The 27655-nt window shown below is 40.3% G+C and overlaps 1 protein-coding gene across 45 annotated transcripts in view; it reads right to left on the reverse strand.

The window, feature by feature from the left end:
* Positions 1-27655, reverse strand: part of LOC139767191 (muscle calcium channel subunit alpha-1-like) — a 1449841-nt gene that overhangs the window by 782127 nt on the left and 640059 nt on the right. For all 45 annotated transcript variants that reach the window (XR_011717010.1, XM_071696301.1, XM_071696297.1 and 42 more), the window contains one exon: positions 5762-5907. Coding sequence is in view for 44 of the 45 variants with exons in the window: in XM_071696301.1 (XP_071552402.1) it covers positions 5762-5907 (146 nt within the window). In the remaining variant the exon portion in view is untranslated. The remainder of the gene's footprint in view (positions 1-5761; positions 5908-27655) is intronic.

The following is a 27655-nucleotide window of genomic DNA, read 5'->3' on the forward strand; positions in this document are numbered from 1 at the left end:
ACAAAGAAAAGTAAATACATAAATAATATTATTTTTTATTATACTTTGTCGCTGTCTCCCGCGTTTGCGAGGTAGCGCAAGGAAACAGACGAAAGAAATGGCCCAACCCCCCCCATACAAATGTATATACATACGTCCACACACGCAAATATACATACCGACACAGCTTTCCATGGTTTACCCCAGACGCTTCACATGCCCTGATTTAATCCACTGACAGCACGTCAACCCCGGCATACCACATCGCTCCAATTCACTCTATTCCTTGCCCTCCTTTCACCCTCCTGCATGTTCAGGCCCCGATCACACAAAATCTTTTTCACTCCATCTTTCCACCTCCATATATACAGTCATATGATTGACCAAGTACACATGTGCATTTGGCATATTTGCACATAAGCAAATGTATGCATGCTTATGAGTGAGTGATAGACTCATTGTTGTGAACTTTCTAAGTAGCTATGTTCTGAATATGCCAGTATGCTTCCATTTGTGCATATGTAGGTATACATCAAGTTGTCGTACGTTCTTAAGCATTTCCTCTATTTATTAATTAATTTTTGTTGTTCATATTTATTAATTAATTTTTGTTGTTCATATATATATATATATATATATATATATATATATATATATATATATATATATATATATATATGTCTCCATGGTTGTTTAATTTGTTTATGGATGGGGTTGTTAGGGAGGTAAATGCAAGAGTTTTGGAAAGAGGGGCAAGTATGAAGTCTGTTGGGGAGGAGAGAGCTTGGGAAGTGAGTCAGTTGTTGTTCGCTGATGATACAGCGCTGGTGGCTGATTCATGTGAGAAACTGCAGAAGCTGGTGACTGAGTTTGGTAAAGTGTGTGGAAGAAGAAAGTTAAGAGTAAATGTGAATAAGAGCAAGGTTATTAGGTACAGTAGGGTTGAGGGTCAAGTCAATTGGGAGGTGAGTTTGAATGGAGTAAAACTGGAGGAAGTGAAGTGTTTTAGATATCTGGGAGTGGATCTGGCAGCGGATGGAACCATGGAAGCGGAAGTGGATCATAGGGTGGGGGAGGGGGCGAAAATTCTGGGGGCCTTGAAGAATGTGTGGAAGTCGAGAACATTATCTCGGAAAGCAAAAATGGGTATGTTTGAAGGAATAGTGGTTCCAACAATGTTGTATGGTTGCGAGGCGTGGGCTATGGATAGAGTTGTGCGCAGGAGGATGGATGTGCTGGAAATGAGATGTTTGAGGACAATGTGTGGTGTGAGGTGGTTTGATCGAGTGAGTAACGTAAGGGTAAGAGAGATGTGTGGAAATAAAAAGAGCGTGGTTGAGAGAGCAGAAGAGGGTGTTTTGAAGTGGTTTGGGCACATGGAGAGAATGAGTGAGGAAAGATTGACCAAGAGGATATATGTGTCGGAGGTGGAGGGAACGAGGAGAAGAGGGAGACCAAATTGGAGGTGGAAAGATGGAGTGAAAAAGATTTTGTGTGATCGGGGCCTGAACATGCAGGAGGGTGAAAGGAGGGCAAGGAATAGAGTGAATTGGAGCGATGTGGTATACCGGGGTTGACGTGCTGTCAGTGGACTGAATCAAGGCATGTGAAGCGTCTGGGGTAAACCATGGAAAGCTGTGTAGGTATGTATATTTGCGTGTGTGGACGTATGTATATACATGTGTATGGGGGGGGTTGGGCCATTTCTTTCGTCTGTTTCCTTGCGCTACCTCGCAAACGCGGGAGACAGCGACAAAGTATTATAAAAAAAAATATATATATATATATATATATATATATATATATATTTTTTTTTCATACTATTCGCCATTTCCCGCGATAGCGAGGTAGCGTTAAGAACAGAGGACTGGGCCTTTGAGGGAATATCCTCACCTGGCCCTCTTCTCTGTTCCTTCTTTTGGAAAATTAAAAAAAAAAAACGAAAGGGGAGGATTTCCAGCCCCCCGCTCCCTTCCCTTTTAGTCGCCTTCTACGACACGCAGGGAATATGTGGGAAGTATTCTTTCTCCCCTATCCCCAGGGAATATATATATATATATATATATATATATATATATATATATATATATATATATATATATATATATATATTATATCTATTATACTTAATCGCTGTTTCCCATGTGAGGCATATGTATGAGCAGGAAGAGAGGAGACTGACTGCTTCCCAGTGAAGGTCGGTCTGCGGCAGGGGGTGTGTGATGTCCCCATCGTTGTTTAATTTGCTTATAGATGGGGTGGTTAGGTAGGTAAGTGCAAGTTCTGGAGAGGGGGTGAGTGTGCAGTCTGTTGGTGATGAGATGGCCTGGGAAGCTAGTCAATTGTTGTTCACCAATGATACAGCTTTGGTGCATGATTCAAGGGAGAAACCACATTAGTTGGTGACTGAGTTTAGAAAAGTGTGTGAAAGGAGATCATTGAAAGTAAATGTGGAAAAGTGTGTGAAAGGAGAAAGTTGAGAGTAAATGTGAGTAAGAGGAAGGTCATGAAGTTCAGTAGGGTTGAGGGACAAGTTAATTGGGATGTAAGTTTGAGTGGAGAAAACCTCGAGGAAAAGAAGTGCTTTAGATATATGGGAGAGGACTTAGCAGCAAATGCAACCATGGAAGCGGAAATGAATTACATAGTGGGGGAAGGGGCGAAGGTTTTGGGAGCAATGACGAATGTTCGGAAGAGAATGTCATCTCAGAGATCAAAAATGGGCGTTTGAAGGAATAGTAGTTCTAACATGGGATATGGATAGGGTTGTACAGAGGAGGGTGGATGTGTTGGAACGAAATGTTCGAGGACAACATGTGGTGTGAGGGGGTTTGATCGAGTAAGTAATGAAAGGGTAAGAGAGATGTGTGGAAATAAAAAGTGTATGGTTGAGAGAGCAGAAGAGGGTGAGATGAAATGGTTTAGACATCTGGAAACAATGAGTGAACAGAGATTGACAAAGAGGATATATGTGTCAGAGTTGGGGGGAACAAGGAGAAGTGGGAGACCAAATTGGAGGGACGGATGGAGTGAAAGAGATTTTGAGTGATCAGGACCTGAACATAGAGGAGGGTGAGAGGAGTGTAAGGAATTGTGTGAATTGGAACGATGTGGTACATCAGGGTCGATGCGCTGTCAATGGACTGAACCAGGGTACGTGAAACATCTGGGGTAAATCTTGGAAAGGTCTGTGGGGCCTGGATGTGGATAGGGAGCTATGGTTTCAGTGCATTAAACACGACAGCTAGAGACCGAGTGTGAGCGAATGTGCCATTTTTGTCTGTTTTCTTGAAGCTACCTCGCTGAAGCAAACCCTGTTGGAGGATGAACAGCTGGGCTGGCTATGGACCAACTACTACAACCTTAATTTGAACCTATTGCTGCCATTCTGAACATAACTACTAAATCCTATGAAGATGATCTAGAAATATATCTGAAAGATATAATTTATTGTATCCAAGATAATACTATAAATAAATAACTGATAATCTATTACCATTAAAGACCACTTGTTTTTGGCGTTTCTGGACTATCAAAAGACATTCATGTTAGAGGGAAAATGTTTTTGATAACTCAAGACTTCCCAAAGGTCACTGTTATCCATATTCAATGAGAAATATGGAAAAAGTCTCTAAGAAACATTTTCATATATGAGTATATACATTATATATTGAAAAACTAAATAATAAAATTGCACAAAAAGTTTACAAAGAAAATCAAACATAGCATGTCTACTATTTACTCAATGACTGATAAACGACACACACCAAAAACATTCCTTAGAATAATCAACATTACTCACTCACACATGCCATACAGACAAAAAGCTAAATCTCGACTGGGAGATATCAAAAACCAACTTATCTATAATCAACAATAGCTTACCTTATGACACACAGTTCCTTATATACAAGTAGTTCAAACAGATTTTAACAAAATAAAACCAAACCTAACTTCCTTATCAACAATCTCTACTTAACAATCCAACATACACCAATAAGACATAACAAACACCTACCACTACTCCCCAAACAAACTAACATATATTACCAATACATTCCAAACCAACAAACACCACCTACTAATACTCCCCAAACCAAGTCTTTACCTACTAGACATGTACCAAAGAATAATCACCTCTCTCCTCAAGACACAGCCCTAAATGTCTTACCAGTTAACACAGAACTAAACACGTCTACCTATGTTAAACTACAGGGAGTCTTTATCTATCCACCAAGTACCACAGCTTCCCCCACCACCCCAAACCTTCCTATACAAAGTCTTTCTCTATCCAATAAACATTAAAACTTCAATGGTGGCCAACATCAAGTGATATTCTCTTACGATATGGTGGCCATCAAATGGTGTTCTCACTTTCACATGTCTGTTTAAGTATCAAGCTGACTTATCATTAGTATCCTATAAAGGTCTCCTTCATTGCTAGAAAGACCTGGAAAATAATGCTACTTGCTCAGTACCCTTACAACCTCAATCATAAATGCATATATGCACAGACATTTTTATCACCTGCGGGTCATGTAAAAGGTGACCCATGGAAAATATTTAATTGTCTGACAACCTAAGTGATAAAAAGAAACACTTTGTATCAGACTGTGGGTCAATGAAAAAAGGATAGCAAGAAAAAAGTGAAAAACTATGTGATCTATTATTTTAGCAGGATTCTGCAATGATAGAGGCCTGTATGGGGGCATCTCCACTGACCTCATGCTCGTGGAGGGCATCATATAACAACTGCATCTAACTTTCTCTTTATATACCCTTGGGGTAACATATGCCAGGCAAAGAGCTAGAATATATCAAACTAAATGAACACTTCCAAAATCCTTCCCATAATTACCAGCCACTCTAAGTCCTCACACTTATTTGTATTGAAAAAGGTGTAATATCTCTGAATACATTAGTCATTCTCAACCAATGCTGAGCTTGTGTATGAATAAAGAGTACAGTGCAAAATGATATCCGTCACACATCTGCCAACTAATCTTCCTCACATTGCAATTCAGTGTGAATGGTGCAGTATTTCTACATATATTCATGTTATCTACCACTAACATAGTGCCTGTGTCTGAATTAAGAGCACATTGTGAGAACAAGCTCAAAAGGAAGAAACATCATCTCCATGTTCTCCTTTCATATCAGATGTTACACAAGTCATTCACATCCACTCTGCCTATACACTTTGCACTGAAATAGACTAATACCAAGGTAATAATATAACTTTCTTTAACCTCTGTAACTTCTATATGATAATTCATCTTTCATGTTTTTTTTCCACACATTGATGGAATTTTTGGACCATGCTCATCATCTAAGAACTAAAATGAATCTTATTGGTATCTACCCAAGTTAGTAAACCTTACACTATCCAACCAATCTTATAGCACATCTGAATCTACCTGCCCCACAAACTCCACTCATAATACCAAACCTAGCCTTCATATACATGATGGTGTCAAAAAAGTCTTTAATCACCCATCCTGCACGAGAATTATCTCTTTATGTATCCCTTTTTCCACAATTCTAAAATCAAGATTTTCCTTTCTCATTCATAACACTAGTCGATACCTACCAACATGCAGCACAGTTTTATCAACTTACCCGGCATCAGAGTATATATTTACTTATTCACCTATTAAAAGTTTGTTTTTACCTAAACCCTCTCCTTAAGAATTAAAATACGTCCTTTGTCAACTCTTTTTGTACAAAGTCTACACCTTCCCATTCAGCACTTATTCTTGCCAGTGGTCAAATTTTGACCTACCTTGGAACTCGCCAAGCCATTCAGGTTGGCGATAATGCTCACTGGCCAAGACTGCAGTGTTAAGGAAGACAAGGACAATGATAAGCCAGTAGAAAGCCTGAGACTTCACCGCCTTGCGACATGCCCGCCTTGCTCTCCGGTTAATTCTACGGAAACAAAAACATCATTGCCATGAGATACAAGGACTAACATATCAAGAGTTTCTTAATACTTAAACATTTTTTTTGTATAAATGAAGTATGTAATGAAATAAATGCCAAATCATGTGGTTAACAGTTCACTAGAACTAGACATTTATCAAAAATAAAATCAGCCTCTAATGTTATTTGCTCATATATATATATATATTGAATCAAGGCATGTGAAGCGTCTAGGGTAAGCCATGGAAAGCTGTGTAGGTATGTATATTTGCGTGTGTGGACGTATGTATATACATGTGTATGGGGGGGGTTGGGCCATTTCTTTCGTCTGTTTCCTTGCGCTACCTCGCAAACGCGGGAGACAGCGACAAAGTATAATAATATATATATACATATATATATATATACATATATATATATATATATATATATATATATGATAGAGTTGATAGATATGCTCTGTGGAAGGTATTAAGAATATATAGTGTGGGAGGAAAGTTGTTAGAAGCAGTGAAAAGTTTTTATCGAGGATGTAAGGCATGTGTACGTGTAGGAAGAGAGGAAAGTGATTGGTTCTCAGTGAATGTAGGTTTGAGGCAGGGGTGTGTGATGTCTCCATGGTTGTTTAATTTGTTTATGGATGGGGTTGTTAGGGAGGTAAATGCAAGAGTTTTGGAAAGAGGGGCAAGTATGAAGTCTGTTGTGGATGAGAGAGCTTGGGAAGTGAGTCAGTTGTTGTTCGCTGATGATACAGCGCTGGTGGCTGATTCATGTGAGAAACTGCAGAAGCTGGTGACTGAGTTTGGTAAAGTGTGTGGAAGAAGAAAGTTAAGAGTAAATGTGAATAAGAGCAAGGTTATTAGGTACAGTAGGGTTGAGGGTCAAGTCAATTGGGAGGTGAGTTTGAATGGAGAAAAACTGGAGGAAGTGAAGTGTTTTAGATATCTGGGAGTGGATCTGGCAGCGGATGGAACCATGGAAGCGGAAGTGGATCATAGGGTGGGGGAGGGGGCGAAAATTCTGGGGGCCTTGAAGAATGTGTGGAAGTCGAGAAAATTATCTCGGAAAGCAAAAATGGGTATGTTTGAAGGAATAGTGGTTCCAACAATGTTGTATGGTTGCGAGGCGTGGGCTATGGATAGAGTTGTGCGCAGGAGGATGGATGTGCTGGAAATGAGATGTTTGAGGACAATGTGTGGTGTGAGGTGGTTTGATCGAGTGAGTAACGTAAGGGTAAGAGAGATGTGTGGAAATAAAAAGAGCGTGGTTGAGAGAGCAGAAAAGGGTGTTTTGAAGTGGTTTGGGCACATGGAGAGAATGAGTGAGGAAAGATTGACCAAGAGGATATATGTGTCGGAGGTGGAGGGAACGAGGAGAAGAGGGAGACCAAATTGGAGGTGGAAAGATGGAGTGAAAAAGATTTTGTGTGATCGGGGCCTGAACATGCAGGAGGGTGAAAGGAGGGCAAGGAATAGAGTGAATTGGAGCGATGTGGTATACCGGGGTTGACGTGCTGTCAGTGGACTGAATCAAGGCATGTGAAGCGTCTGGGGTAAACCATGGAAAGCTGTGTAGGTATGTATATTTGCGTGTGTGGACATATGTATATACATGTGTGTGGGGGGGGGGGTTGGGCCATTTCTTTCGTCTGTTTCCTTGCGCTACCTCGCAAACGCGGGAGACAGCGACAAAGTATAAAAAAAAAAAAAATATATATATATGGCTGTTGGAGGTTTGTATGTTCTATGAAGGTGCGCGTTCCTATGCACTTTGTTTGTGTATATATATATATATATATATATATATATATATATATATATATATATATATATATATATATATATATATAACGCGGAAAATGGCGAATAGTTTAAAAGAAGAAAATATATATATATATATATATATATATATATATATATATATATATATATATATATATATATATATATATAATCCCTGGGGATAGGGGATTAAGAGTACTTCCCACGTATTCCCTGCGTGTCATAGAAGGCGACTAAAAGGGGAGGGAGCGGGAGGCTGGAAATCCTCCCCTCGTTTTTTTTTAATTTTCCAAAAGAAGGAACAGGGGGGGCCAGGTGAGGATATTCCACAAAGGCCCAGTCCTCTGTTCTTAACGCTACCTCACTAACGCGGGAAATGGCAAATAGTTTAAAAAAAAAAAAAAAAAAAAATATATATATATATATATATATATATATATATATATATATATATATATATATTTTCTAAAATTAGCCACATGAAATATTACCTGTGCTTTTAATAATTCAGAGTGCTAATTCACTAATCAGACGAAGTGTTATCTTTAACCTGTCATTTCTTTAAAACATACTTTTCACTTTGATATGTTCAGATTTATTCTATTTGAATTCTCTGTGCACTACAGTCTTTGCACTAAGAATGTGAATGAATTAATGCTCTTTGTTTGGTAAGTAGCAAAGATTCGGTAGGTCACATCTAACTTTAAATCTGAAAATGTAACACCCAACTTACAATATAGGGCTCATACTGCACCAAAGCATCTTGGTTTCTCCAAGACACACTTAAACCAAGACCAGGTTAAACATTTCAAGGAAATAGTTAAGCAGAAAATAAAACTTTTCACCAAATTCCCATTCTCCTCTTCATGATCTCTACCTTCTCTAGCGTAATATATATGATTTCCACTAATATGATGCCAATGCCTTTCATCAACTTTATTTGACCTGAGTTCTTGACGATCTATAAATAATCTTATTCAAAGGCAATGATATATATATATATATATATATATATATATATATATATATATATATATATATATATATCCCTGGGGATAGGGGAGAAAGAATACTTCCCACGTATTCCCTGCGTGTCGTAGAAGGCGACTAAAAGGGAAGGGAACGGGGGGCTGGAAATCCTCCCCTCTCGTTTTTTTTTTTCTTTTTTTTAATTTTCCAAAAGAAGGAACAGAGAAGAGGGCCAGGTGAGGATATTTCCTCAAAGGCCCAGTCCTCTGTTCTTAACGCTACCTCGCTGTCACGGGAGATGGCGGATAGTATGAAAAAAAAAAAAAAAAAAAAAAAAATATATATATATATATATATATATATATATATATATATATATATATATATATATATATATATATATATATATATATATATATTTCTAAAATGGGAAACAGAAGAAGGAGTCACGCGGGGAGTGCTCATCCTCCTCGAAGGTTCAGAGTGGGGTGCCTAAATGTGTGTGGATGTAACCAAGATGTGAAAAAAGGAGAGATAGGTAGTATGTTTGAGGAAAGGAACCTGGATGTTTTGGCTCTGAGTGAAACGAAGCTCAAGGGTAAAGGGGAAGAGTGGTTTGGGAATGTCTGGGGAGTAAAGACAGGGGTTAGTGAGAGGACAAGAGCAAGGGAAGGAGTAGCAATAATCCTGAAACAGGAGTTGTGGGAGTATGTGATAGAATGTAAGAAAGTAAATTCTCGATTAATATGGGTAAAACTGAAAGTTGATGGAGAGAGGTGGGTGATTATTGGTGCATATGCACCTGGGCATGAGAAGAAAGATCATGAGAGGCAAGTGTTTTGGGAGCAGCTGAATGAGTGTGTTAGTGGTTTTGATGCACGAGACCGGGTTATAGTGATGGGTGATTTGAATGCAAAGGTGAATAATGTGGCAGTTGAGGGAATAATTGGTATACATGGGGTGTTCAGTGTTGTAAATGGAAATGGTGAAGAGCTTGTAGATTTATGTGCTGAAAAAGGACTGATGATTGGGAATACCTGGTTTAAAAAGCGAGATATACATAAGTATACTTATGTAAGTAGGAGAGATGGCCAGATGGCGTTATTGGATTACGTGTTAATTGACAGGCGTGCGAAAGAGAGACTTTTGGATGTTAATGTGCTGAGAGGTGCAACTGGAGGGATGTCTGATCATTATCTTGTAGAGGCTAAGGTGAAGATTTGTATGGGTTTTCAGAAAAGAAGAGTGAATGTTGGGGTGAAGAGGGTGGTGAGAGTAAGTGAGCTTGGGAAGGAGACCTGTGTGAGGAAGAACCAGGAGAGACTGAGTACAGAATGGAAAAAGGTGAGAACAATGGAAGTAAGGGGAGTGGGGGAGGAATGGGATGTATTTAGGGAATCAGTGATGGATTGCGCAAAAGATGCTTGTGGCATGAGAAGAGTGGGAGGTGGGTTGATTAGAAAGGGTAGTGAGTGGTGGGATGAAGAAGTAAGAGTATTAGTGAAAGAGAAGAGAGAGGCATTTGGACGATTTTTGCAGGGAAAAAATGCAATTGAGTGGGAGATGTATAAAAGAAAGAGACAGGAGGTCAAGAGAAAGGTGCAAGAGGTGAAAAAAAGGGCAAATGAGAGTTGGGGTGAGAGAGTATCATTAGATTTTAGGGAGAATAAAAAGATGTTCTGGAAGGAGGTAAATAAAGTGCGTAAGACAAGGGAGCAAATGGGAACTTCAGTGAAGGGCGCAAATGGGGAGGTGATAACAAGTAGTGGTGATGTGAGAAGGAGATGGAGTGAGTATTTTGAAGGTTTGTTGAATGTGTTTGATGATAGAGTGGCAGATATAGGGTGTTTTGGTCGAGGTGGTGTGCAAAGTGAGAGGGTTAGGGAAAATGATTTGGTAAACAGAGAAGAGGTAGTGAAAGCTTTGCGGAAGATGAAAGCCGGCAAGGCAGCAGGTTTGGATGGTATTGCAGTGGAATTTATTAAAAAAGGGGGTGACTGTATTGTTGACTGGTTGGGAAGGTTATTTAATGTATGTATGACTCATGGTGAGGTGCCTGAGGATTGGCGGAATGTGTGCATAGTGCCATTGTACAAAGGCAAAGGGGATAAGAGTGAGTGCTCAAATTACAGAGGTATAAGTTTGTTGAGTATTCCTGGTAAATTATATGGGAGGGTATTGATTGAGAGGGTGAAGGCATGTACAGAGCATCAGATTGGGGAGGAGCAGTGTGGTTTCAGAAGTGGTAGAGGATGTGTGGATCAGGTGTTTGCTTTGAAGAATGTATGTGAGAAATACTTAGAAAAGCAAATGGATTTGTATGTAGCATTTATGGATCTGGAGAAGGCATATGATAGAGTTGATAGAGATGCTCTGTGGAAGGTATTAAGAATATATGGTGTGGGAGGAAAGTTGTTAGAAGCAGTGAAAAGTTTTTATCGAGGATGTAAGGCATGTGTACGTGTAGGAAGAGAGGAAAGTGATTGGTTCTCAGTGAAGGTAGGTTTGCGGCAGGGGTGTGTGATGTCTCCATGGTTGTTTAATTTGTTTATGGATGGGGTTGTTAGGGAGGTAAATGCAAGAGTTTTGGAAAGAGGGGCAAGTATGAAGTCTGTTGGGGATGAGAGAGCTTGGGAAGTGAGTCAGTTGTTGTTCGCTGATGATACAGCGCTGGTGGCTGATTCATGTGAGAAACTGCAGAAGCTGGTGACTGAGTTTGGTAAAGTGTGTGGAAGAAGAAAGTTAAGAGTAAATGTGAATAAGAGCAAGGTTATTAGGTACAGTAGGGTTGAGGGTCAAGTCAATTGGGAGGTGAGTTTGAATGGAGAAAAACTGGAGGAAGCGAAGTGTTTTAGATATCTGGGAGTGGATCTGGCAGCGGATGGAACCATGGAAGCGGAAGTGGATCATAGGGTGGGGGAGGGGGCGAAAATTCTGGGGGCCTTGAAGAATGTGTGGAAGTCGAGAACATTATCTCGGAAAGCAAAAATGGGTATGTTTGAAGGAATAGTGGTTCCAACAATGTTGTATGGTTGCGAGGCGTGGGCTATGGATAGTGTTGTGCGCAGGAGGATGGATGTGCTGGAAATGAGATGTTTGAGGACAATGTGTGGTGTGAGGTGGTTTGATCGAGTGAGTAACGTAAGGGTGAGAGAGATGTGTGGAAATAAAAAGAGCGTGGTTGAGAGAGCAGAAGAGGGTGTTTTGAAGTGGTTTGGGCACATGGAGAGAATGAGTGAGGAAAGATTGACCAAGAGGATATATGTGTCGGAGGTGGAGGGAACGAGGAGAAGAGGGAGACCAAATTGAAGGTGGAAAGATGGAGTGAAAAAGATTTTGTGTGATCGGGGCCTGAACATGCAGGAGGGTGAAAGGAGGGCAAGGAATAGAGTGAATTGGAGCAACGTGGTATACCGGGGTTGACATGCTGTCAGTGGATTGAATCAAGGCATGTGAAGCGTCTGGGGTAAACCATGGAAAGCTGTGTAGGTATGTATATTTGCGTGTGTGGACGTATGTATATACATGTGTATGGGGGGGGGTTGGGCCATTTCTTTCGTCTGTTTCCTTGTGCTACCTCGCAAACGCGGGAGACAGCGACACAGTATAATAAATATAAAATATAAATATATATATATATATATATATATATATATATATATATATATATATATATATACATATATATTTATTTTTTTTTTTTATCATACTTTGTCGCTGTCTCCCGCGTTTGCGAGGTAGCGCAAGGAAACAGACGAAAGAAATGGCCCAACCCCCCCCCATACACATGTATATACATACGTCCACACACGCAAATATACATACCTACACAGCTTTCCATGGTTTACCCCAGACGCTTCACATGCCTTGATTCAATCCACTGACAGCACGTCAACCCCGGTATACCACATCGCTCCAATTCACTCTATTCCTTGCCCTCCTTTCACCCTCCTGCATGTTCAGGCCCCGATCACACAAAATCTTTTTCACTCCATCTTTCCACCTCCAATTTGGTCTCCCTCTTCTCCTCGTTCCCTCCACCTCCGACACATATATCATAGGGTGGGGGAGGGGGCGAAAATTCTGGGGGCCTTGAAGAATGTGTGGAAGTCGAGAACATTATCTCGGAAAGCAAAAATGGGTATGTTTGAGGGAATAGTGGTTCCAACAATGCTGTATGGTTGCGAGGCGTGGGCTATGGATAGAGATGTGCGCAGGAGGATGGATGTGCTGGAAATGAGATGTTTGAGGACAATGTGTGGTGTGAGGTGGTTTGATCGAGTAAGTAACGTAAGGGTAAGAGAGATGTGTGGAAATAAAAAGAGCGTGGTTGAGAGAGCAGAAGAGGGTGTTTTGAAATGGTTTGGGCACATGGAGAGAATGAGTGAGGAGAGATTGACCAAGAGGATATATGTGTCGGAGGTGGAGGGAACGAGGAGAAGAGGGAGACCAAATTGGAGGTGGAAAGATGGAGTGAAAAAGATTTTGTGTGATCGGGGCCTGAACATGCAGGAGGGTGAAAGGAGGGCAAGAAATAGAGTGAATTGGAGTCATGTGGTATACAGGGGTTGACGTGCTGTCAGTGGATTGAAGCAAGGCATGTGAAGCGTCTGGGGTAAACCATGGAAAGCTGTGTAGGTATGTATATTTGCGTGTGTGGACGTGTGTATGTACATGTGTATGGGGGGGGGGGTTGGGCCATTTCTTTCGTCTGTTTCCTTGCGCTACCTCGCAAACGCGGGAGACAGTGACAAAGTATAAAAAAAAAAAAAAAAAAAATATATATATATATATATATATATATATATATATATATATATATATATATATATATATATATATATATATATATATATGTCGGTATGCATTTTACATCCTATTCATGTGATGAAGCTATGTTTTCTATGATGATTAAATAAGATAAAATTGACAAAAACTTAAAATTTCTAAAGAATATAAATGAACAGAAAAATACACAAATAACATTCACATACATCATTAACTCCAATTATAAGTACAATTCAATCCAATGAATTGTTGGGTGCAATAAATATGAAAATGGGGAAAATAGTTAGAATTCCATAAGTGAACATTTATCTATCATCTTGGCTCAAAACTACAATAAATAGTGTTACAAACATCTTTAGCAAATATAAAATTTCTAACCAAAAACATCAAAACTATAACACACGGGTGAAATGTCAAAAGCAGGGATTAGGTGGTCATGTTAAACATGCACATTCATCTAATAATAAAACCACACTTAGAACACATATGATAACATTCTGGAAAAATACTACAATGAGCCCAAGGTAAGTGTTTACCAGAAAGGTCTCACCACTAAGAATATTCATGGTGCTAATATTGGTCATATGACCAATCCAAATGACCAGAAACAATCCAAAGATACATTATTTTCTAAATCAAATTTCTAGGTCCACACTGGTCACAAAGATGATAACACATTCAAAGAAGTAAAGTGAACAGAAATATCATTTATCAGTGCTAATATAATGTTTCAGATGAAAAGGGAAATATAAACGAGATTTTTCAATACCATATCCTGTTACCATTCCTCAATTATCTATAATCTAATAAAGCAGATTATCCAATGCACATTATCTTCATTTCTAAAAAATACTTTCAGTTCACTATGGAAATATATGACTAAAATAATCAAGAAAAACAAGGTAAAAATTATTCTTTGGCTTGCACTGCAAACAATATACAGAATTCAGATAATAAAAGAGCATTTGTAACAGCAATGTTATGGATACTACAGTTTGAAATCATTCAAGGCATATATAGCTGAGGGATAGATGCTAGAGATAGGAATATGCACTGCCTCATTCCATTGGTTCATGAAACATATGTCATTCTACATTGAGATTTTGGTCCACTTTTTTATGAATAACTGTTCACTATAAGGTAGACTCATCTATATCAATTTTTTTATCCGATTAGAATGCTGATCTGGTGCAAAAAAAAAAAAAAAAAATTCTATGTTGGACAATTTTTTTTTTTCACCTTTTGAGCACAAACTAGCATCTCTTTTCATTTCTTCAATAAATAAGTTTGGTCAAAAGTATTCCAATCAACAAGCCTATTTTTCAAAGGAATAAAAACAACAAAATATTCTTAGTGCACAAAGCCACAACAGTTAGTAGTACAGACAGTCATGTTATCATAAATTTTGAGGGTGGTTCAAAAATTTCAAAATGAGCAATTTAAAACAAAATATTCTTCCACATGTTCAAAGGACAGTTTACACCATATTCATACTCAAGTTAGTGTAAGTGGCTTTAAAAAATCACTCATAAAATACACATGATGACCACCTGCATACTGCATATTTCAAGGGTATGGTATACATTCTGCAACTATATCAGAATGAATGAAAATGGAAAATTCAAGGTTGACTGAAATTTGACTGAATTTCATATTGAAGAAACTAAAATATTACAATTTACATTTACACATATGACATCTGACAACAATATGCATAACATAAGAGAGCAATAATGATCAAAAGCTCCTACTGATGCTAAGCTTGGTCACTGGTCTTGGATACTGTGCTTCTTTAAATTTCCCTTGAGGATATAGGGATTGCCTTTTGATTCTGATCATCATAAAAGAAACTGTCTCTGTTGAATCAAAAGCCTAGACCAGCACAATAACTCTCTCCAGACAACTGATGATAACACTAAGACCATCTGTATACCCTTGGCAATCCAAGGACACTGGTGGTCCAATGACCAGACTCCCAGGTCCTTCAAAAGAAAGTCTTTCCTGCCCCTATCCAGTCTTTCAAAAGAAGGTCAAAAATGCCTATCCCTCTGGGTTCCTCAAAGATATGCCATAAATGTCTCTTCAACCAACTCATCCCTGATTCTGCCAAATCAAGGCATGGGTATTTTGTCAATCATGATATCAGCATTAAGCCATTCAACTGGACTATCAAAGGTAGTGGCACTTCATTCCAAAATCTGGCACACACACAATGAACATGAACAAACTCAGGTTTATAGTTACAACCACAATCAGCTTATAAATGTCATGTGATGGCAAAAAAAGAAAAATCGTCAGTGTGTAAAATGCCTTGACCCGAACATCACAGATCTGTCCTAAAAAACTCCTCCTCAGGAAGGACACAGCATAATTCAAGCAACTTAATGTAATCCTGTCTCAAATGAGAATTAGAAAGGAGAGCTATTTGGAAGTAGGCAACAAATGATATCAGTTATGTGCACTAAGTCAGTACAAAATGTTACTAAATTCTGACACCATATAAATATGCAATGGTCCAAATAATATGAAAGAAAAAACTTGTTGCAACTTAAGCCACTCATAAATGTACCTTGTTCCATTTCACTTTTAGTGAGAACAGTTCTCTTATGAAGAGGAGCTAAAGCTTGTATTGTGTCATCAAGGATGATACTTATGTTCTAAATCACCTCAATGTGTAGCTAAAAAAGTAATCAAGTAATCACAATGAATTTGTTTGGGGAATTCGGAATTTTTCTTATATAATATGGTTCCCATGCATTTTTAGACTGAATTATATTTCTTCAATCTGCATTTATTGTTAATTTAAATTTCTTTTGATATTTCTCCCATCTCATTTAAGTCACATATGAAACTACATCACTTGCTTAGACCTGACTACCTGGGCAGGAATCACTTTTCAGTTCTCTAAGAAAGCAATCCAAAGATTCCTGCACAAGCATCTACAAATGACACTAAGACATCTTTAACTATTAATGTCTGGCACCCAGCAGTAAGGTCTGTTTCTTGTCTGATCAGCCCATTTCCTACCTAATTTGTGTTTCTGGTATGCAAAAAATGTACCAGAGTATCACAGTTCCCTCAAACTTTGCATAGGCCATCAAATCAGACCTGGCTGTCTTTCTGTCAAGATTAAACTTCATGTGGTTACGTGCCAGTATCACTATAGTGTTTATAAATAAGGAATCAAATATTCATCTGGTTTGTTCTACACAATATCCCTCAACAGAGTGACTGAGAGATGATTTATATAAGCACTAAAGAGGACAAAGTAGTTAAAATCTGATTTTGAGATCAAATAATGATTAGCTGAACAGTATCAGTCTGAACAGTATCTTAAAATTCTGCCTTCCCTGAATGACTGTCATCTGCCTTTGAGGTTAACATATGTTTTTTCTCTTTCTACTAACTTTAACTAGTATTCCTCACAATGTGCTCTTCCATGGGTGCAATGAAATTCTAGTCCTTGCATAAACAGAAAATTACCAAATGACTCTGGATCCAACTACTGAGCTAAAAACTTGGGCAAGTTGTGCTTGACTTAGAGTTATGGCCTGAAATGTTAAGTAAACATTCCAGTAATCATTCAAACCTTGCACCCAACATGGTCATTGTCTTCTGACATTTTTCTGTAACCATCCTGGATTTCTTGGTGGTTACTGAAAATCTATTTTTGCTGACATGTATTCCTTCCTGATGCATCACAATACTTTTGGGTTTTGCCATTATTATACTGTTTCCTACATTGTCTAAAAATATCATCTTACTTTATGTTGACTTCAGAGAAGTATACAAATATCCATTAAAATATTTCCACTTCCTACAGATTCCTTTCTAGACCAATAAGCAAAGAATAAAGAGGAAAGAGCTATTGAAAGATAAAGTATAGCAACTCTAATCCAGTTTTCTGAATACCAACAACTCCCCAAATCTAGCATCAGTGAGGGTAAATTCATTTCACTTTTGAAACAGATATTCATCACCCAGCAACAGATAATAATCATTCACAGGATTCAGAAAAATGCTAATCAAAGAAGTACCTAATCATATACAGCAAGCACCACTGGAATATCTTAAAAAATAAAAATCAGTGTCTTGCATATTCAAGTACAGCAACTCCAATCCCTTCACCAATCTCATTGACTGATGCTCATATGCCTAAACTTAGTTTGGATGTTTTCCTACACACACAGAGACCAGTTCTAATGACCAATGAAATGCAAGACCTGTCTCCTTCCTCTCCTGCGATATAAATTTCACTGAAGCAAGATGATATGGATATCTACTCTAACCTTAACCAAGCCAAATACCATCCCCAGCATTTCATACGTAATCACCTATTGCTATCTAAGTCCAGTTCAAAAATACAAAGTTTGAGTATCCCTTATCCGAAATGCCTGAGATCAGAAGTGTTTTGAATTTTGGATATTTTTGATTTTGGAGTACAGTAATTCCTCAATCTAACAGACCCAGATATTCCTGATTTTGGATTCAACAGACCAGGCAAATAATCATTTATTTATTCATTTTGCTTTGTCGCTGTCTCCCGCGCCTGCAAGGTAGCGCAAGGAAAGAGACGAAAGAAATAGCCCAACCCAACCCCAAACACATGCACACGCACACACATCCACACACGCAAACATACACACCCACACATTCCAACATAAACACATATATACACACACAGACACACACATATACACACATGCACACAATTCACAGTCTGCCCCTACTCACCCCAATCGCCACCCCACCATACATGGAATAACATCCCCCTCCCCCCTCATGTGTGCGAGGCAGCGCCAGGAAAACATAACAAAGGCCCCATTCGCTCACACTCAGTCTCCAGCTGTCATGCAATAATGCCCGAAACCACAGCTCCCTTTCCTCATCCAGGCCCTACAGAAATTTCCATGGTTTACCCCAGACGCTTCACATGCCCTGATTCAATCCACTGACAGCACGTCGACCCCGGTATACCACATCGATCCAAGTCACTCTATTCCTTGCCCGCCTTTCACCCTCCTGCATGTTCAGGCCCCGATCACTCAAAATCTTTTTCACTCCATCTTTCCACCTCCAATTTGGTCTCCCACTTCTCCTTGTTCCCTCCACCTCTGACACATATATCCTCTTGGTCTTCAAGGCTCCCAGGATTTTCGCCCCCTCCCCCACCCTATGATTTACTTCCACTTCCATGGTTCCATCCGCTGCCAGATCCACTCCCAGATATCTAAAACACTTTACTTCCTCCAGTTTTTCTCCATTCAAACTTACCTCCCAATTGACTTGACCCTCAACCCTACTGTACCTAATAACCTTGCTCTTATTCACATTTACTCTTAACTTTCTTCTTTCACACACTTTACCAAACTCAGTCACCAGCGAACAACAGCTGACTCACTTCCCAAGCTCTCTCATCCCCAACAGACTTCATACTTGCCCCTCTTTCCAAAACTCTTGCATTCACCTCCCTAACAACCCCATCCATAAACAAATTAAACAACCATGGAAACATCACACACCCCTGCCGCAAACCTACATTCACTGAGAACCAATCACTTTTCTCTCTTCCTACACGTACACATGCCTTACATCCTCGATAAAAACTTTTCACTGCTTCTAACAACTTGCCTCCCACACCATGTATTCTTAATACCTTCCACAGAGCATCTCTATCAACTCTATCATAAGCCTTCTCCAGATCCATAAATGCTACATACAAATCCATTTGCTTTTCTAAGTATTTCTCACATACATTCTTCAAAGCAAACACCTGATCCACACATCCTCTACCACTTCTGAAACTACACTGCTCTTCCCCAATCTGATGCTCTGTACATGCCTTCACCCTCTCAATCAATACCCTCCCATATAATTTACCAGGAATACTTAACAAACTTTTACCTCTGTAATTTGAGCACTCACTCTTATCCCCTTTGCCTTTGTACAATGGCACTATGCACGCATTCCGCCAATCCTCAGGCACCTCACCATGAATCATACATACATTAAATAACCTTACCAACCAATCAACAATACAGTCACCCCCTTTTTTAATAAATTCCACTGCAATACCATCCAAACCTGCTGGCTTGCCAGCTTTCATCTTCCGCAATGCTTTTACTACCTCTTCTCTGTTTACCAAATCATTTTCCCTAACCCTCGCACTTTGCACACCACCTCGACCAAAACACCCTATATCTGCCACTCTATCATCAAACACATTCAACAAACCTTCAAAATACTCACTCCAACTCCTTCTCACATCACCACTACTTGTTATCACCTCTCCATTAGCCCCCTTCACTGAAGTTCCCATTTGCTCCCTTGTCTTACGCACTTTATTTACCTCCTTCCAGAACATCTTTTTATTCTCCCTAAAATTAAATGATACTCTCTTACCCCAAGTCTCATTTGCCCTCTTTTTCATCTCTTGCACCTTTCTCTTGACCTCCTGTCTCTTTCTTTTATACATCTCCCACTTATTTGCATTTTTTCCCTGCAAAAATCATCCAAATGCCTCTCTCTTCTCTTTCACTAATAATCTTACTTCTTCATCCCACCACTCCCTACCCTTTCTAATCAACCCACCTCCCACGATTCTCATGCCACAAGCATCTTTTGCGCAAGCCATCACTGCTTCCCTAAATACATCCCATTCCTCCCCCACTCCCCTTACGTCCTTTGTTCTCACCTTTTTCCATTCTGTACTCAGTCTCTCCTGGTACTTCCTCATACAAGTCTCCTTCCCAAGCTCACTTACTCTCACCACCCTCTTCACCCCAGCATTCTCTCCAATTTGGTCTCCCACTTCTCGTTCCCTCCACCTCTGACACATATATCCTCTTGGTCAATCTTTCCTCACTTATTCTCTCCATGTGCCCAAACCATTTCAAAACACTCTCTTCTGCTCTATCAACCACGCTCTTTTTATTACCACACATCTCTCTTACCCTATTATTGCTTACTCGATCAAACCACCTCACACCACATATTGTCCTCAAACATCTCATTTCCAGCACATCCACCCTCCTCCTTTATCCTACTATATCCTTGGGGATAGGGAAGAAAGAATGCTTCCCATGTATTCCCTGCGTGTGGTAGAAGGCAACCAAAAGGGGAGGGAGCAGGGGCTGGAAATCCTCCCCTCTCATTTTTTTTTAATTTTCCAAAAGTAGGAACAGAGAGGGGGGCCAGGTGAGGATATTCCCTCAAAGGCCCAGTCCTCTGTTCTTAACAATACCTTGCTAACGAAGGAAATGGCGAATTGTAGGAAAGAAAAAGATGTATATATATATATATATATATATATATATATATATATATATATATATATATATATATATATATATATATATATTTATATTTATTTTGCTTTGTCGCTGTCTCCCGCGTTTGCGAGGTAGCGCAAGGAAACAGACGAAAGAAATGGCCCAACCCACCCCCATACACAATGTATATACATACACGTCCACACACGCAAATATACATACCTATACATCTCAATGTACACATATATATACACACACACACAGACACATACATATATACCCATGCACACAATTCACACCGTCTGCCTTTATTCATTCCCATCGCCACCTCGCCACACATGGAATACCATCCCCCTCCCCCCTCATGTGTGCGAGGTACAACTAGGAAAAGACAGCAAAGGCCCCATTCGTTCACACTCAGTCTCTAGCTGTCATGCAATAATGCATGAAACCACAGCTCCCTTTCCACATCCAGGCCCCACACAACTTTCCATGGTTGACCCCAGACGCTTCACATGCCCTGATTCAATCCACTGAAAGCCCGTCAACCCCGGTATACCACATCGATCCAATTCACTCTATTCCTTGCCCTCCTTTCACCCTCCTGCATGTTCAGACCCCAATCACACAAAATCTTTTTCACTCCATCTTTTCACCTCCAATCTAGTCTCCCACTTCTCCTCGTTCCCTCCACCTCCGACACATATATCCTCTTGGTCAATCTTTCCTCACTCATTCTCTCCATGTGCCCAAACCATTTCAAAACACCCTCTTCTGCGCTCTCAACCACTCTCTTTTTATTTCCACACATCTCTCTTACCCTTACATTACTTACTCGATCAAACCACCTCACACAACACATTGTCCTCAAACATCTCATTTCCAGCACATCCACCCTCCTGCGCACAACTCTATCCATAGCCCACACCTTGCAACCATACAACATTGTTGGAACCACTATTCCTTCAAACATACCCATTTTTGCTTTTCAAGATAATGTTCTCGACTTCCACACATTCTTCAAGGCTCCCAGGATTTTCGCCCCCTCCCCCATCGTATGATTCACTTCCGCTTCCATGGTTCCATCCGCTGCCAGATCCACTCCCAGATATCTAAAACACTTTACTTCCTCCAGTTTTTCTCCATTCAAACTTACCTCCCAATTGACTTGACCCTCAACCCTACTGTACCTAATAACCTTGCGCTTATTCACATTTACTCTTAACTTTCTTCTTTCACACACTTTACCAAACTCAGTCACCAGCTTCTGCAGTTTCTCACATGAATCAGCCACCAGCGCTGTATCATCAGCGAACAACATATGATTTGGTAAACAAAGAAGAGGTAGTAAAAGCGTTGTGGAAGATGAAAGCCGGCAAGGCAGCAGGTTTGGATGGTATTGCAGTGGAATTTATTAAAAAAGGGGGTAACTGTATTGTTGACTGGTTGGTAAGGTTATTTAATGTATGTATGATTCATGGTGAGGTGCCTGAGGATTGGCAGAATGCGTGCATAGTGCCATTGTATAAAGGCAAAGGGGATAAGAGTGAGTGCTCAAATTACAGAGGTATAAGTTTGTTGAGTATTCCTGGGAAATTATATGGGAGGGTATTGATTGAGAGGGTGAAGGCATGTACAGAGCATCAGTTTGGGGAAGAGCAGTGTGGTTTCAAGTGGTAGAGGATGTGTGGATCAGGTGTTTGCTTTGAAGAATGTATGTGAGAAATACTTAGAAAAGCAAATGGATTTGTATGTAGCATTTATGGATCTGGAGAAGGCATATGATCTGTGGAAGGTACTAAGAATATATGGTGTGGGAGGCAAGTTGTTAGAAGCAGTGAAAAGTTTTTATCGAGGATGTAAGGCATGTGTACGTGTAGGAAGAGAGGAAAGTGATTGGTTCTCAGTGAAGGTAGGTTTGTGGCAGGGGTGTGTGATGTCTACATGGTTGTTTAATTTGTTTATGCATGGGGATGTTAGGGAGGTGAATGCAAGAGTTTTGGATAGAGGGGCAAGTATGCAGTCCGTTGTGGATGAGAGAGCTTGGGAAGCGAGTCAGTTGTTGTTTGCTGATGATACAGCGCTGGTGGCTGATTCATGTGAGAAACTGCAGAAGTTGGTGACTGAGTTTGGTAAAGTGTGTGAAAGAAGAAAGTTAAGTGTAAATGTGAATAAGAGTAAGGTTATTAGGTACAGTAGGGTTGAGGGACAAGTCAATTGGGAGGTAAGTTTGAATGGAGAAAAACAGGAGGAAGTAGTGTTTTAGATATCTGGGAGTGGATCTTGCAGCGGATGGAACCATGGAAGCGGAAGTGAATCATAGGGTGGGGGAGGGGGCGAAAATCCTGGGAGCCTTGAAGAATGTGTGGAAGTCGAGAACATTATCTCGAAAAGCAAAAATGGGTATGTTTGAAGGAATAGTGGTTCCAACAATGTTTTATGGTTGCGAGGCATGGGCTATGGATAGAGTTGTGCGCAGGAGGGTGGATGTGCTGGAAATGAGATGTTTGAGGACAATATGTGGTGTGAGGTGGTTTGATCGAGTAAGTAATATAAGGGTAAGAGAGATGTGTGGAAATAAAAAGAGTGTGGTTGAGAGAGCAGAAGAGGGTGTTTTGAAATGGTTTGGTCACATGGAGAGAATGAGTGAGGAAAGATTGACCAAGAGGATATATGTGTCAGAGGTGGAGGGAACGAGGAGAAGTGGGAGACCAAACTGGAGGTGGAAAGATGGAGTGAAAAAGATTTTGAGTGATCGGGGCCTGAAGATGCACGAGGGTGAAAGGCATGCAAGGAATAGAGTGAATTGGAACGATATGGTATACCGGAGTCGACGTGCTGTCAATGGATTGAACCAGGGCATGTGAAGTGTCTGGGGTAAACCATGGAAAGTTCTGTGGGGCCTAGATGTGGAAAGGGAGCTGTGGTTTCAGTGCATTATTACATGACAGCTAGAGACTGAGTGTGAACAAATGGGGCCTTTGCTGTCTTTTCCTAGCGCTACCTCGCACACATGAGGGGGGAGGGGGTTGTTATTCCATGTGTGGCGAGGTGGCGATGGGAATAAATAAGGGCAGACAGTATGAATTATGTACATGTGTATATATGTATATGTCTGTGTGTGTATATATATGTGTACATTGAGATGCATAGGTATGTATATTTGTGTCTGTGGACGTGTATGTATATACATGTGTATGTGGGTGGGTTGAGCCATTCTTTTGTCTGTTTCCTTGCGCTACCTCGCTAACGCGGGAGACGACGACAAAGCTAGAGACTGAGTGTGAACGAATGTGGCCTTTGTTTTTTCCTAGCTCTACCTCGCGTTCATGCGGGGGGGAGGGGGTTGCTATTTTATATGTGGTGGGGTGGCAACGGAAATGGATGAAGGCAGCAAGTATGAATATGTACATGTGTATATTTGTACATGTCTGTGTATGTACCTATACAGTGAGATGTATAGGTATGTATATGTGCGTGTGTGGACGTTTATGTATATACATGAGTATGTGGATGGCTTGGGCCATTCTTTCGTCTGTTTCCGTGTGCTATCTTGCTTACGGACGAGACGGCCATTAAGTATAATAATAATGAATAAATATATATATCCCTGGGAATATGGGGGGAAAGAATTTTTCCCATGTATTCCCTGGGCATTGTAGAAGGCGACTAAATTGGGTGGAAGCGAGGGACTGGAAACCCCCCCCTCCTTATATTTAAATTTCTAAAAGGGAAAATAGAAGGAGCCAAGCGGGGAGTGCTCATCCTCCTTGAAGGCTCAGACTGGGGTGTCTAAATGTGTGTGCATGTAACCAAGATGAGAAATAAGGAGTATATATATATATATATATATATTTAAAAAAAATATTTAAAAAAAAAAAAAATATATATTTATATATTTATTTATTATACTTTGTCGCTGTCTCCCGCGTTTGCGAGGTAGCGCAAGGAAACAGACGAAAGAAATGGCCCAACCCCCCCCCATACACATGTAAATACATTTGTCCACACACGCAAATATGCATACCTACACAGCTTTCCATGGTTTACCCCAGACGCTTCACATGCCTTGATTCAATCCACTGACAGCACGTCAACCCCGGTATACCACATCGCTCCAATTCACTCTATTCCTTGCCCTCCTTTCACCCTCCTGCATGTTCAGGCCCCGATCACACAAAATCTTTTTCACTCCATCTTTCCACCTCCAATTTGGTCTCCCTCTTCTCCTTGTTCCCTCCACCTCCGACACATATATCCTCTTGGTCAATCTTTCCTCACTCATTCTCTCCATATGCCCAAACCACTTCAAAACACCCTCTTCTGCTCTCTCAACCACGCTCTTTTTATTTCCACACATCTCTCTTACCCTTACGTTACTCACTCGATCAAACCACCTCACACCACACATTGTCCTCAAACATCTCATTTCCAGCACATCCATCCTCCTGCGCACAACTCTATCCATAGCCCACGCCTCGCAACCATACAACATTGTTGGAACCACTATTCCTTCAAACATACCCATTTTTGCTTTCCGAGATAATGTTCTCGACTTCCACACATTCTTCAAGGCCCCCAGAATTTTCGCCCCCTCCCCCACCCTATGATCCACTTCCGCTTCCATGGTTCCATCTGCTGCCAGATCCACTCCCAGACATCTAAAACACTTCACTTCCTCCAGTTTTTCTCCATTCAAACTCACCTCCCAATTGACTTGACCCTCAACCCTACTGTACCTAATAACCTTGCTCTTATTCACATTTACTCTTAACTTTCTTCTTCCACACACTTTACCAAACTCAGTCACCAGCTTCTGCAGTTTCTCACATGAATCAGCCACCAGCGCTGTATCATCAGCGAACAACAACTGACTCACTTCCCAAGCTCTCTCATCCCCAACTGACTTCATACTTGCCCCTCTTTCCAAAACTCTTGCATTTACCTCCCTAACAACCCCATCCATAAACAAATTAAACAACCATGGAGACATCACACACCCCTGCCGCAAACCTACATTCACTGAGAACCAATCACTTTCCTCTCTTCCTACACGTACACATGCCTTACATCCTCGATAAAAACTTTTCACTGCTTCTAACAACTTTCCTCCCACACCATATATTCTTAATACCTTCCACAGAGCATCTCTATCAACTCTATCATATGCCTTCTCCAGATCCATAAATGCTACATACAAATCCATTTGCTTTTCTAAGTATTTCTCACATACATTCTTCAAAGCAAACACCTGATCTACACATCCTCTACCACTTCTGAAACCACACTGCTCTTCCCCAATCTGATGCTCTGTACATGCCTTCACCCTCTCAATCAATACCCTCCCATATAATTTACCAGGAATACTCAACAAACTTATACCTCTGTAATTTGAGCACTCACCCTTATCCCCTTTGCCTTTGTACAATGGCACTATGCATGCATTCTGCCAATCCTCAGGCACCTCACCATGAGTCATACATACATTAAATAACCTTACCAACCAGTCAACAATACAGTCACCCCCTTTTTTAATAAATTCCACTGCAATACCATCCAAACCTGCTGCCTTGCCGGCTTTCATCTTCCGCAAAGCTTTCACTACCTCTTCTCTTTTTACCAAATCATTTTCCCTAACCCTCTCACTTTGCACACCACCTCGACCAAAACACCCTATATCTGCCACTCTATCATCAAACACATTCAACAAAAAAAAAATACCTGGATGTTCTGGCTCTGTGAAACAAAGCTCAAGGGTAAAGGAGAAGAGTAGTTTGGGAAAGTGTTGGGGTAAAGTCAAGGGTTGGTGAGAAGACAAGAGACATGGAAGTAGTAGCACTACTCCTGAAGTAAGAGTTGTAGGAGTATGTGAAAGAGTGTATGAAAGTAAATTCTAGATTGATGTGGGTAAAACTGAAAGTGGATGAAGAGAGACGGGTGATTATTGGTGCCTCTGCACCTGGTCATGAGAAGAAAGATCATGAGAGGCAAGTGTTTTGGGAGCAACTGAGTGAGTGTGTTTGTAGCTTTGATGAACTAGGCTGGAATATAGTGATGGGTGATTTAAATATGGTGAGTAATGTGGCAATTGAGGGTATAATTGGTGTATATGGGATGTTCAGTGTTGTAAATGGAAATGGTGAAGAGCTTGTGGATTTGTGTGCTGAAAAAAGACTGGTGACATTGAATACCTGGTTTAAAAAGAGAGAGATACACAAGTATACATATGTGAGTAGGAGAGATGGCTAAAGGGCATTATTGCATTACATGTTAATTGATAGGCATGTACAAGATAGACTTATGGATGTTAATTTGCTGAGAAGGGCAGCTGCAGGGATGTCTCTGGTCACTATCTTGTGGAGGCGAAGGTGAAGATTTGTAGAAGTTTTCAAAAAAGAAGAGAGAATGTTGGGGAGAAGAAAGTAGTGAGAGTAAGTGAGCTTGGAAAGGAGACTTGCATGAGGAAGTACCAGGAGAGACTGAGTGTAGAATGGTAAAAGGTGAGAGCAAATGACCTGAGGGAAGTTGGTGAGGAATGGGATGTATTTAGGGAAGCAGTGATGGCTTACACAAAATATGCATGTGGCATGAGAAAGATGGGAGGTGGGCACATTAAAAAGGGTAGCGAGTGGTGGGATGAAGAAGAAAGGTTGGTTGTGAAAGAGAAAAGAAAGGCATTTAGAAGATACTTGCAGGGAAGTAGAGCAAATGACTGGGAGAAAGACGCAAGAGTTGAAGAAGAGGGCAAATGAGAGTTTGGGTGAGAGAGTATCATTAAACTTTAGGGAGAATAAGATGTTTTGGAAGGAGGTAAATAACTTGTGTAAGATATGAGAACAAATGGGAACATTAGTGAAGAAGGCAAGTGGGGAGGTAATAACATGTAGCGATGACGTGAGATGGAGACGAACTGAGTATTTTGAAGGTTTGTTGAATATGTTTGAT

The sequence above is a fragment of the Panulirus ornatus genome, chromosome 59 (assembly GCF_036320965.1).
Source record: "Panulirus ornatus isolate Po-2019 chromosome 59, ASM3632096v1, whole genome shotgun sequence".
NCBI classification, from domain to species: domain Eukaryota; kingdom Metazoa; phylum Arthropoda; class Malacostraca; order Decapoda; family Palinuridae; genus Panulirus; species Panulirus ornatus.